General features: G+C 45.3%; 1 protein-coding gene across 1 annotated transcript in view; it reads left to right on the top strand.

Moving 5' to 3' along the window:
• The first annotated feature begins 2,078 nt into the window (after positions 1-2,078).
• LOC139533367 (zinc finger MYND domain-containing protein 15-like) overlaps positions 2,079-13,328 on the top strand; it is a 13,225-nt gene continuing 1,975 nt past the window's right edge. The window contains exons 1-11 of the mRNA XM_071331412.1: positions 2,079-2,427; positions 2,628-2,877; positions 3,171-3,420; positions 5,025-5,213; positions 8,986-9,146; positions 9,351-9,509; positions 10,074-10,169; positions 10,518-10,634; positions 11,365-11,453; positions 11,893-11,994; positions 12,628-12,757. Of these exons, the coding sequence (XP_071187513.1) occupies positions 2,628-2,877; positions 3,171-3,420; positions 5,025-5,213; positions 8,986-9,146; positions 9,351-9,509; positions 10,074-10,169; positions 10,518-10,634; positions 11,365-11,453; positions 11,893-11,994; positions 12,628-12,757 (1,543 nt within the window). The 5' untranslated portion in view covers positions 2,079-2,427. The remainder of the gene's footprint in view (positions 2,428-2,627; positions 2,878-3,170; positions 3,421-5,024; positions 5,214-8,985; positions 9,147-9,350; positions 9,510-10,073; positions 10,170-10,517; positions 10,635-11,364; positions 11,454-11,892; positions 11,995-12,627; positions 12,758-13,328) is intronic.

The following is a 13,328-nucleotide window of genomic DNA, read 5'->3' on the forward strand; positions in this document are numbered from 1 at the left end:
AATTAACGTGGTAGGTTAGGAGAACTTACGCAGCAGGTTAGGATAATTAACGTGGCAGGTTAGGAGAACTTACGCAGCAGGTTAGGATAATTAACGTGGCAGGTTAGGAGAACTTACGCAGCAGGTTAGGATAATTAACGTGGCAGGTTAGGAGAACTTACGCAGCAGGTTAGGATAATTAACGTGGCAGGTTAGGAGAACTTACGCAGCAGGTTAGGATAATTAACGTGGCAGGTTAGGAGAACTTACGCAGCAGGTTAGGATAATTAACGTGGCAGGTTAGGAGAACTTACGCAGCAGGTTAGGATAATTAACGTGGCAGGTTAGGAGAACTTACGCAGCAGGTTAGGATAATTAACGTGGCAGGTTAGGAGAACTTACGCAGCAGGTTAGGATAATTAACGTGGCAGGTTAGGAGAACTTACGCAGCAGGTTAGGATAATTAACGTGGCAGGTTAGGAGAACTTACGCAGCAGGTTAGGATAATTAACGTGGCAGGTTAGGAGAACTTACGCAGCAGGTTAGGATAATTAACGTGGTAGGTTAGGAGAACTTACGCAGCAGGTTAGGATAATTAACGTGGCTGGTTAGGAGAACTTACGCAGCAGGTTAGGATAAATAACGTGGCAGGTTAGGAGAACTTACGCAGCAGGTTAGGATAATTAACGTGGCAGGTTAGGAGAACTTACGCAGCAGGTTAGGATAATTAACGTGGCAGGTTAGGAGAACTTACGCAGCAGGTTAGGATAATTAACGTGGTAGGTTAGGAGAACTTACGCAGCAGGTTAGGGTAATTAACGTGGTAGGTTAGGAGAACTTACGCAGCAGGTTAGGATAATTAACGTGGCAGGTTTGGAGAACTTACGCAGCAGGTTAGGATAATTAACGTGGTAGGTTAGGAGAACTTACGCAGCAGGTTAGGATAATTAACGTGGCAGGTTAGGAGAACTTACGCAGCAGGTTAGGATAATTAACGTGGCAGGTTAGGAGAAATAGGTTAAGGTTAGGATAATTAACGTGGCAGGTTAGGAGAACTTACGCAGCAGGTTAGGATAATTAACGTGGCAGGTTAGGAGAAATAGGTTAAGGTTAGGATAATTAACGTTGCAGGTTAGGAGAATTAGGTTAAGGTTAGGGTAATTAACGTGGCAGGTTAGGAGAACTTACGCAGCAGGTTAGGGTAATTTACGTGGCAGGTTAGGAGAAATAGGTTAAGGTTAGGATAATTAACGTTGCAGGTTAGGAGAATTAGGTTAAGGTTAGGGTAATTAACGTGGCAGGTTAGGAGAATTAGGTTAAGGTTAGGGTAATTAACGTTGCAGGTTAGGAGAATTAGGTTAAGGTTAGGATAATTAACGGGGTAGGTTAGGAGAATTAGGTTAAGGTTAGGATAATTAATGTGGCAGGTTAGGAGAATTAGGTTAAGGTTAGTGTAATTAACGTGGCAGGTTAGGAGAATTGGGTTAAGGTTAGGATAATTAACGGGGCAGGTTAGGAGAATTAGGTTAAGGTTAGGATAATTAACGTGACAGGTTAGGAGAATTAGGTTAAGGTTAGGGTAATTAACGTGGCAGGTTAGGAGAATTAGGTTAAGGTTAAGGTTAGGATAATTAACGTGGCAGGTTAGGAGAATTAGGTTAAGGTTAGGATAATTAACGTGGCAGGTTAGGAGAATTAGGTTAAGGTTATGAAAAGGTTTAGGGTAATTAACGTGGCAGGTTAGGAGACTTAGGTTAAGGTTATGAAAAGGTTTAGGGTAATTAACGTTGCAGGTTAGGAGAATTAGGTTAAGGTTAGGGTAATTAACGTGGCAGGTTGGGAGAATTAGGTTAAGGTTAGGGTAATTAACGTGGCAGGTTAGGAGAATTAGGTTAAGGTTAGGGTAATTAACGTGGCAGGTTAGGAGACTTAGGTTAAGGTTATGAAAAGGTTTAGGGGTTAGCTAAAATACGCTCCAAACCTGTTACGAAAAGTATCTGTGCTCCTCCAGTGTCACAACCCTGAATCACATTACCGCTTAAGTGCAGAAATCTAGTACAACACCACCAACTAGCGGTGATTTATTTAATAGCGCTTAGTAGAAAATATTGATTAATTGATCATGTTTGATAAGGCCTGACGTAAAGATTGTTTTGAGGAGAGACGAAATGTTTTGTAATCAAATGGATTGTTCGATCATTAAAATATTTGCTGTAGGATAGAGAAATAAAAATAAACTGAGCATTTTTTGCGGGACAAATGGTGTTCTTTTTTGGAATCCTCATCGCGTAAAACAATGACGCCTTTGCTTTCGAAAAACAACATATTTTGTCGCATGTTTATTTTCATTTTTCAAATTCCTCAAAGCAACCTTGACTACAAGTGAAAGAAGGCCTTTTCCAACCAAAGAAAAAACAGATTTAAGCGAAAAATATAGCCCTACTCAAGGTAAAGCAAATTATATTGATGGAAGTTGATCAATAGCATAGAATGATGGTGGAATAATATGTATGTTTTCACTATCTGTAGCGTTTGTCTGTGGTTGACAACGTCCCTTACATTTCCTCCATGTTATGCCTAGTGCTCTTTCGGTCTACCTCTCCTCTCTCTGAGTCTTTTTGACCGACCTACGTCTTGCTCATTTTCAGATGGAGTTAGTGTCATGTTACCGGGACCGGATGATTGAGTTCTCCGAGGCTATGACACAGTGGTATCGCTGCTTCCAGACCACCCGTAGGGGGCGCAAAGAACCACATAGTGATTTCTGGGGGTACGATTTTCCCCGATACCACATGGACCGCTCACCGTACTGGATACTGCACCTGCTGGATTGCGCTGCACCTCCCCCTGCAGCTATTCCACGGCTAGAACAGGCTGGAGTAGACCCCTCCGAGCTTCGTGAGTAAAACCTTTAGCCTGCATGATCTACTGTAGCACACAGAGTATTTGATTCTTGCCTCTTGAAGCTGTTATCCAAAACGCTATAATACCAAAACGCCATACCTACAGTCAATTCCACGATAACGGAATTACGCTGAGACTCTTTAGGCCTATGCCAAACAAACAAAAAATTAAAAATCAGATTCTCAGCGTAAACATTACCATAGAATTGCCCCTATCTAACCAACTTTGTCTTTGTCTGTCTGTCTCTCCCACCCTTCCTCCCCTCTTCTCTCTCTCTCCCTCTGTAGTAAGTAGTGATGGAGAGAGTGTTCTGATGGTGACTGATGCCTCTGGCCTGCCCCTGGGCTTTGACGTGCTGGCCGGTGGCTGGGCGGGGTCGCTGGGCGGGGGCGAGGCGGCGGGTGGAGATGGGAAGGGGGCCCTGGAGACCATCCAGAAGATGGTAGGACTGCTGAGACGCTGCATGGAGGCCCCCATGACTGGCGGGTTGCCTCGGAGACCACATATGCTCCACGTCAATGACAAGAAGCTTCACAGGTACACTCTCAGAAAAAAAGGGTTCTAAAGAGGTTTTAAAATGGTTCTAGAAGAGTTCTAAAAGGGTTCTAGAAGAGTTCTAAAAGGGTTCTAAAAGGGTTTTAAAAGGGTTCTAGAAGAGTTCTAAACGGGTTCTAGAAGAGATCTAAAAGGTTTCTTTACAGAGGGATAGGGTTCTACCAAGAACCATTTTGATATTTTTGGAAGACGAGGGTTCTTTTGAAAGGCAAAGGGTTCTTGATGATTCTTTGGAAGTCAAGAAGGGTTCTACATAGAACCATATATAATATTTCCCAGCATGCTCTATTGCAGGGAGATGTTCAGAATTGTTTGTTTTACTGTAATATCTGTGTTTTTGTATGTCCATTGATTGTTTGATTCATTTTATGCTACAGGAATATAAATAACATGCCGTTTTCTAAACTAATCCAATCTGTTAGTCATTTTATTTATTGGACCCGTTACTGAGACGGTTGTTCAAGTTTAGATGATTGAACTCGTCTCAGTTACCAACCTTCCCTAACCTGGCAGACATTCTGAATGCGGGTTGCAGATGACTAACAATTAGACTTGTTGTATATTCTAACTCTGGCTGGATTCCAATAGGAATTACACAGCACTTTGCAAGCCAGCATAGTATGACTTGCAGGCCTAATGTGGCCTGTAAACCAAGAGTTTCCTAACACCACTGTGTTCGGGTATAACTAGGTCCTCAATTAAAGGCCTTACGATATATGTAAATATATTGTCATAAATAATTACATTTTAAAGGCTAGTAAGATGGTGGAACCGTTCCTTTTTTAAATTTATTTTTATTGAACCTTTATTTAACTAGGCAAGTCAGTTAAAAACAAATTCTTATTTACAATGACGGCCTACCCCGGCCAAACCAGGACGACACTGGGCCAATTGTCATTTTCCAATTTATCTCTTTTCCTGCTTAAGCCAGGAGAAGACCACCCTATGGGACTCCCAATCACGGCCGGACGTGATACAGCCTGGAATCAAACCAGGGACTGTAATGATGCCTCGTGCACTGAGACGCAGTGCCTTAGACCACTGTGCCACTCGGGAGCCCTCCAAATGATAAAATGGTTCTTGGTTAACCCAAGAATGAAGGGTTCTACCCAGCACCAAAAAGGGGTTTCCCTATGGGGACAAACCAAAGAACCCTTTATGGTTCTACTTAGCAGCTTTCTTTCCTAGGTGTAAGGAAGGAAGGGCCTCTGTTTGATAAAACATCATATCTGTTTTCTAACCCAGTATATAGCTCTTTCTACGTGTCTTCCCTCAACCGATACCTCTCTCTCTCTCTCTCTCTCTCTCTCTCTCTCTCTCTCTCTCTCTCTCTCTCTCTCTCTCTCTCTCTCTCTCTCTCTCTCTCTCTCTCTCTCTCTCTCTCTCTCTGTCTCTCTCTCTCTTTGTCTCTCTCTCTCTCTCTCTCTCTCTCTCTCTCTCTCTCTCTCGCTCTCTCTCCCTCTCTCTCTCTGTCTCTCTCTCTCTCTCTCTCTCTCTCTCTCTCTCTCTCTCTCTCTCTCTCTCTCTCTCTCTCTCTCTCTCTCTCTCTCTCCTCTCTCCTCTCTCCTCTCTCCTCTCTCCTCTAGGTTGCTGAGCAGGTGTGAGAAGGCCCTCACCATTCTGAAGGTGGTTCTGTGGCCCCAGGCCCTGGGTGACTGGGGCCTCACGGAGGTGGAGCAGGTGGACGGAGGAGAGTCCTTCAGCATGCGCTGGCCTCCGACCTGCTACTGTCACATGTGTAAGAAACACTCCTTCCCCAGTCAGCTGAAACCATGGTAAGGAGAGAGAGAGAGAGAGAGAGAGAGACACACACACAGAGAGAGCCAGAGAGAGAGAGGAGAGAGAGAGAGACACACAGACACAGAGAGAGAGAGAGAGAGAGAGAGAGAGAGAGAGAGAACCTCCTGCCCAATGTATGACCATATTAGAGAGACATATTTCCCTCAGATTACACAGATCCACAAGGAATTCGAAAACAAATCCAATTTTGATAAACTCCCATATCTACTGGGTGAAATTCCACAGTGTGCCATCACAGCAGCAAGATTTGTGACCTGTTGCCACAAGAAAAGGGCAACCAGTGAAGAACAAACACCACTGTAAATACAACCCATATTTATGTTTATTTATTTTAACTTGTGTGCTTTAACCATTTGTACATTGTTACAACACTGCATATATATAATATGACATTTGTAATGTCTTTATTGTTTTGAAACTTCTGTATGTGTAATGTTTACTGTTCATTTTTATTGTTTATTTGACTTTTGTATATTACCTACCTCACTTGCTTTGGCAATGTTAACACATGTTTCCCATGCCAATAAAGCCCCTTGAATTGAATTGAATTGAATTGAGAGAGAGAGAGAGAGAGAGAGAGAGAGAGAGAGAGAGAGAGAGAGGGAGAGAGAGAGAGAGAGAGAGAGAGAGAGAGACAGAGAGAGAGAGAGAGAGACATATTTATGCTTATTTATTTTAACTTGTGTGCTTTAACCATTTGTACATTGTTACAACACTGTATATATATAATATAACATTTGTAATGTCTTTATTGTTTTGAAACTTCTGTATGTGTAATGTTTACTGTTAATTTGTATTGTTTATTTCACTTTTGTATAATATCTACCTCACTTGCTTTGGCAATGTTAACACGTTTCCCATGCCAATAAAGCCCTTGAATTGAATTGAGAGAGAGAGCGAGAGAGAGAGAGAGAGAGCGAGAGAGAGAGAGAGAGAGAGAGAGAGAGAGAGAGAGAGAGAGAGAGAGAGAGAGAAAGAGAGATAAGTGTTGGGGGGATGATAGACCTGAGAGTACTGAGAGAATAAGAGCAAAGATGAAGAGAGAGGTGATTTGTAGGCAACGCACATGGCAACACGACCTGCTGGAGGCAAGCTAAACAGAGTAGTGATCTCAACAGATTTGGCATTTGTAAAACTAAAAGTCTCCAATAATGATGTTATGTTCACAAAAGGATTACACAAGTATTGTCTTTTACAGCATATCTCTGGTAGTAGGCTATGTTCCAGAGCAGTATTTGGCTAGGTTACCACCAACTGAGACTCTCAGAGAGGTGCCGTGCTTAAGAGGCTTTACATTAGATTAGTGCTCAGCTCAGCGTTACTGAGGCCCGTTGAAACAGATGGCCTCAGGTCTTTTGCAAGTCAGCAGGAACCTATAGCTGGGTTATTAGGTTTCTTTACCACCGTAAATCCCACTTTTTCTTCCCTTGGTTCTGTGTGGATAGAATAGCTTTGTTGGCAGACTGTTGTTTTGTCGCTTTCGTCAGCTTCTTTGTGGTAGTCATGACGAAGGATTTGGCTTAAGCAGGAAAAGAGATAGATTGGCAACTCGGCATTTGTGGTCATTCGTTACTTTGCAGAGTCCGTTTTTTTTGTTTTTATGTTGCTTGTTGATATACAGGAAGTAGCTATTGTCTGTGAGAATGTAAGACAATTTTTTTGAGGAAGTGTTTACTAACAAGTGTCTCTCTCACATTGTCAAACACGACACTCTCAATTTCCCCGTCGTTCTCACTGCATGTTTTGAACTTCCTCCTTCCTCTTTCTTTGTCTGGTTGCTTTTCTGTCATCCGTCCACAATCTCCTGGTCTTTCTTTGTCTGGTTGCTTTTCTGTCATCCATCCACAATCTCCTGGTCTTCTTTTTGTCTGGTTGCTTTTCTGTCATCCGTCCACAATCTCCTGGTCTTCTCTTTGTCTGGTTGCTTTTCTGTCATCCGTCCACAATCTCCTGGTCTTCTCTTTGTCTGGTTGCTTTTCTGTCATCCGTCCACAATCTCCTGGTCTTCTCTTTGTCTGGTTGCTTTTCTGTCATCCGTCCACAATCTCCTGGTCTTCTCTTTGTCTGGTTGCTTTCTGTCATCCGTCCACAATCTCCTGGTCTTCTCTTTGTCTGGTTGCTTTTCTGTCATCCGTCCACAATCTCCTGGTTGGTTGCTATTCTGTCATCCGTCCACAATCTCCTGGTCTTCTCTTTGTCTGGTTGCTTTTCTGTCATCCATCCACAATCTCCTGGTCTTCTCTTTGTCTGGTTGCTTTTCTGTCATCCGTCCACAATCTCCTGGTCTTTCTTTGTCTGGTTGCTTTTCTGTCATCCGTCCACAATCTCCTGGTCTTTCTTTGTCTGGTTGCTTTTCTGTCATCCGTCCACAATCTCCTGGTCTTTCTTTGTCTGGTTGCTTTTCTGTCATCCGTCCACAATCCCCTGGTCTTTCTTTGTCTGGTTGCTTTTCTGTCATCCGTCCACAATCTCCTGGTCTTCTCTTTGTCTGGTTGCTTTTCTGTCATCCGTCCACAATCTGCTGGTCTTTCTTTGTCTGGTTGCTTTTCTGTCATCCGTCCACAATCTCCTGGTCTTTCTTTGTCTGGTTGCTTTTCTGTCATCCGTCCACAATCCCCTGGTCTTTCTTTGTCTGGTTGCTTTTCTGTCATCCGTCCACAATCTCCTGGTCTTTCTTTGTCTGGTTGCTTTCTGTCATCCGTCCACAATCTCCTGGTCTTTCTTTGTCTGGTTGCTTTTCTGTCATCCGTCCACAATCTCCTGGTCTTTCTTTGTCTGGTTGCTTTTCTGTCATCCGTCCACAATCTCCTGGTCTTTCTTTGTCTGGTTGCTTTCTGTCATCCGTCCACAATCCCCTGGTCTTTCATTGTCTGGTTGCTTTTCTCTCATCCGTCCACAATCTCCTGGTCTTTCTTTGTCTGGTTGCTTTTCTGTCATCCGTCCACAATCTCCTGGTCTTTCTTTGTCTGGTTGCTTTTCTGTCATCCGTCCACAATCCCCTGGTCTTTCATTGTCTGGTTGCTTTTCTCTCATCCGTCCACAATCTCCTGGTCTTTCTTTGTCTGGTTGCTTTTCTGTCATCCGTCCACAATCCCCTGGTCTTTCTTTGTCTGGTTGCTTTTCTGTCATCCGTCCACAATCTCCTGGTCTTCTCTTTGTCTGGTTGCTTTTCTGTCATCCGTCCACAATCTGCTGGTCTTTCTTTGTCTGGTTGCTTTTCTGTCATCCGTCCACAATCTCCTGGTCTTTCTTTGTCTGGTTGCTTTTCTGTCATCCGTCCACAATCTCCTGGTCTTTCTTTGTCTGGTTGCTTTTCTGTCATCCGTCCACAATCTCCTGGTCTTTCTTTGTCTGGTTGCTTTTCTGTCATCCGTCCACAATCTCCTGGTCTTTCTTTGTCTGGTTGCTTTTCTGTCATCCGTCCACAATCTGCTGGTCTTTCTTTGTCTGGTTGCTTTTCTGTCATCCGTCCACAATCCCCTGGTCTTTCTTTGTCTGGTTGCTTTTCTGTCATCCGTCCACAATCTCCTGGTCTTTCTTTGTCTGGTTGCTTTTCTGTCATCCGTCCACAATCTGCTGGTCTTCTCTTTGTCTGGTTGCTTTTCTGTCATCCGTCCACAATCTCCTGGTCTTTCTTTGTCTCCATTTCCCCAACTCTCTTTCCATTTTCTATTCCTACACTACCCCTCCCCTCTCTCTCTTTTTTTCCCTCTTTTGGTATGTTGTTGTGTCTCTCTCGTCCCATAGTCCACAGTGCAAGGCTGTCCTGTACTGTTCTGACCAGTGTTCCCAGGCAGACCAGATCCGCTGTCCAGAGGATGCCAGTCACCAGCACTGGTGTGAAAAACTGTCCCGCTACATGAGCCACGACTCACAGCTTGCCGAGCTGCCGTTCAGCTACGCCGCAGGTAGGGGGCGCTGTAACAAAATGACAGGGAATGTGTTAAAGGCCAGCAAGGAAGGAGGAAGCATAAGATTGCTACCGAATGTTTATTTATCTAAGTTTCCTCCCTCTCTTACGCTACAGTTTTTTCTTCATTCCGTAACCCCCCCTCTCTCTCTACCTTTTCTCTTCATCTCTTGGTTTCTCGTCCACTATTCTGCCCAATCAGAGGTGACAGCTGTTGATTTCGACCTGGAACACTTCCTGAATAAGAATAAATTGGACAGTGGCTACTGGGTACACTGGAGCCTCCTGGTGCGCTCCCCCAGATATGAGCTCCATCCCACAGTGGAACAGTCCAGAGATCAATACCCCCACTGGTTCACAGGTTGGTACGGCCCAGTAGCCAACAACTCAGATCACTTTGTTTTGGAGAATGACGTTTTGGTGAACATTTTGATTGGATAATGACGATTTGGTGAGCATTTTGATTGGAGAATAATGTTTTGGTGTGCATTTGGATTGGATAATGATTTGTTGAGCATTTTGATTGGATAATGATGATTTGGTGAGCATTTTGATTGGATAATGATGTTTTGGTGAGCATTTTGATTGGAGAATGATGATTTGGTGGGCATTTTGATTGGATAATGATGATTTGGTGAGCATTTTGATTGGAGAATGATGTTTTGGTGAGAATTTTGATTGGATAATGATGATTTGTTGAGCATTTTGATTGGATAATGATGATTTAGTGAGCATTTTGATTAGATAATGATGATTTGATGAGCATTTTGATTGGAGAATGATGTTTTGGTGAGTGTTTATATTACCAAAGTAACATCACTGTACTTCATAGACAAAGTGCCTATGGGTTACTATAGTGAAGTAACGTACTAGTGTTACTGTGTAGTGATGAACTAAGTTGTCCTGCTGTATGTGATGCGTTAAGGTCACAGTGAGCCCTTTGGACCCCTGAAAAGGGAGGGAGATATCCTGCTCTGTAGCCCAGCTCCTCACGCAGTCCCCAGCGTCACCAAACCGATGGGTAAAACAGAAACTACAGCCAGAATGTGACAATAATCCCATCAATGTTGTATCACTCACTTGTACCTTCAAACAATGTTATAATACTGATATTCATTAAATCTCTCATTATCTCCCCCCTCTCTCTCTTTCTTATCTCCCCTCTCTCTCTGTCACTTTCTCTCTCTGTCTACCTCTCTCTCTCTGTCTCTCTGTTTCTCTCTCTGTCTCTCTGTCTCTATCTCTGTGTCTCTCTCTGTCTCTCTCACGTTGTCTCTCTCTCTCTGTCTCTGTCTCTGTCTCTGTCTCTCTGTCTCTGTCTCTGTCTCTCTCTCTCTCTCACTCTGTCTCTCTCTCTCTCTCTCCTCAGTGTTGTGGAGTCAGTACTGTGAGTGGAGAGGTATCAGTCTGTCCTCTCCTGCAGCTGTTCTTCTCAGCTCCCCTCTCTCCATCTACTACATAATCACGTCGCTGGTGCCCAAAGACTGTGAGTGCGTGAGCTGTGTGAGTGTGTGTGAGCTGTGTGAGCTGTGTGAGAGTGTGTGTGTGTGTGTGTGTGTGTGAGCTGTGTGAGAGTGTGTGAGCTGTGTGAGCTGTGTGAGTGTGTGTGAGCTGTGTGAGTGTGTGTGTGAGCTGTGTGAGTGTGTGTGTGAGCTGTGTGAGTGTGTGTGAGCTGTGTGAGAGTGTGTGAGCTGTGTGAGAGTGTGTGAGAGTGTGTGAGCTGTGTGAGTGTGTGTGAGCTGTGTGAGTGTGTGTGAGCTGTGTGAGAGTGTGTGAGCTGTGTGAGAGTGTGTGAGCTGTGTCAGAGTGTGTGTGAGCTGTGTGAGCTGTGTGAGAGTGTGTGTGTGTGTGAGCTGTGAGAGTGTGTGAGCTGTGTGAGAGTGTGTGAGCTGTGTGAGAGTGTGTGTGTGTGTGAGCTGTGTGAGTGTGTGTGAGCTGTGTGAGTGTGTGTGAGCTGTGTGAGCTGTGTGAGCTGTGTGAGCTGTGTGTGTGTGAGCTGTGTGAGAGTGTGTGAGCTGTGTGAGAGTGTGTGTGTGTGTGAGCTGTGTGAGAGTGTGAGAGTGTGTGAGAGTGTGACAGTGTGTGAGCTGTGTGTGAGCTGTGTGAGAGTGTGAGAGTGTGTGAGCTGTGTGAGAGTGTGTGTGTAATCATGGCATGTTTCAAAGAGTAAGGTTACCTGGACAAGACCACTGAGTGCAGTATTTGTCCCTCCTCAGTTCCAGAGCTCAACATCCAGAAGAAGCAGTCTCTAAAGATCCACATCATCGACTCCTATAGGGAGTTCCACTGTCTCAAGGTGTTCTGGGTAGGACTGCAAGGCCTGGGATTTCCAACCTGTCCATATCACCACTCTTCTTCTGCAATCACTCACTCTTCCAGTGTGTGTGTGTGTGTGTGTGTGTGTGTGTGTGTGTGTGTGTGTGTGTGTGTGTGTGTGTGTGTGTGTGTGTGTGTGTGTGTGTGTGTGTGTGTGTGTGTGTGTGTGTGTGTGTGTGTGTGTGTGTGTGTGTGTGTGTCAGGCATATCTGTGTCTGTTTTCACTTTCATCTCCTGCATCTTCCTGTGAGGCCTCTTTGTCTGGTCCTGGCAGCTCTCAGCAGGGCGTAAACACAGAGATTAGAACTGACCACTCCTGTTTCACTTCCCACCCCGAGTAACGTCTATAAACCGTCTGTCTGTCTCTGTCTGTCTGTCTGTTTATCTGTCTGCCTGCCTTTGTTTTACTGCCTCCCCTCCACCAATAGGAATTGTCCATTCTCCTGCCGCACATGAGCTTTGAACTGGTGTTCATAGGGGAGGGACTTCCCCCTGGGAGTGACGAGGAGCAGCTCTTTCTGCAGAAGAAGGTGAAGCCCCCCCCTCCCCCCCTGAACAACACCCCGTCCCCCCTGAACAACACCCCGTCCCCCCTGAACAACACCCCGTCCCCCTGAACAACACCCCGTCCCCCCTGAACAACACCCCGTCCCCCCTGAACAACACCCCGTCCCCCCTGAACAACACCCCGTCCCCCCTGAACAACACCCCGTCCCCCCTGAACAACACCCCGTCCCCCTGAACAACACCCCGCCCCCCCTGAACAACACGCCGTCCCCCTGAACAACACCCCGCCCCCCCTGAACAACACCCCGTCTCCCCTGAACAATACCCCGTCCCCCTGAACACCCCGCCCCCCCCTGAACAACACCCCGTCCCCCCTGAACAACACCCCGTCCCCCTGAACAACACCCCGTCCCCCTGAACAACACCCCGTCCCCCCTGAACAACACCCCGTCCCCCTGAACAACACCCCGTCCCCCTGAACAATAACTTCACAACTCACCAGTCTTGCGATGTTTAGTACAGGTTGTTCTGTAAATACATTTCACACCAAGTTCAGGTGGACTATATGGTTCCTATAAGTGGATGTAGAGCAGTAGTTTGAGGGTTCCCAGAGTCTGACATCGTCCTCCCCTGTCACCGTTTGGTTGCTCATCCAGGACGGCCGTGTCAACCTGGTTAACCCCAGCTTCACCCCGGATGAGAAGTTGGACAGGAGGAGCATCCGGGTCAAAGGTTACCGCAGGGCCTATCACATGCTGCAAGGGCCCAAGCCTGACCTGGTGATTGGTGAGTATACTTTATGTTGGGAGTGGTGTGTGTGTTTTTGTTGTGTGTGCATGTGTGCGTGTGCGTGCGTGTGTGCGTACGAGCGTGCATGTGCGTGTGTTTCTGTATGCAAACAGGACCTTGAGTGGGTGTCCTGTTTGTATGTGAGCTGTGTGTGTCTACTTCATTGTGTGTACATTCCTGTGTACACGTCTGTCTCCAGTTGGCTTCCTGACAGTGTTATCGACGGTATTGTTGAATCGCTGAATAGACGGAAGTGAAGGGAGATCTGGTTTCTCTTCCTGAACTACAGCCCTTTGATTCTTAACAAGTAACTTATGACCCCCCTGAGAGGAGGAAGTGTTCCTTACACTGTACTGTAAAACAGGGTAGTACTGTACTGTAAAACAGGGTAGTACTGTACTGTAAAACAGGGTAGTACTTACTGTAAAACAGGGTAGTACTTACTGTAAAACAGGGTAGAACTGTACTGTAAAACAGGGTAGCACTGTGCTGTAAAACAGGGTAGCACTGTGCTGTAAAACAGGGTAGTACTGTACTGTAAAACAGGGTAGGACTGTACTGTAAAACA

The sequence above is a fragment of the Salvelinus alpinus genome, chromosome 11 (assembly GCF_045679555.1).
Source record: "Salvelinus alpinus chromosome 11, SLU_Salpinus.1, whole genome shotgun sequence".
NCBI classification, from domain to species: Eukaryota; Metazoa; Chordata; class Actinopteri; order Salmoniformes; family Salmonidae; genus Salvelinus; species Salvelinus alpinus.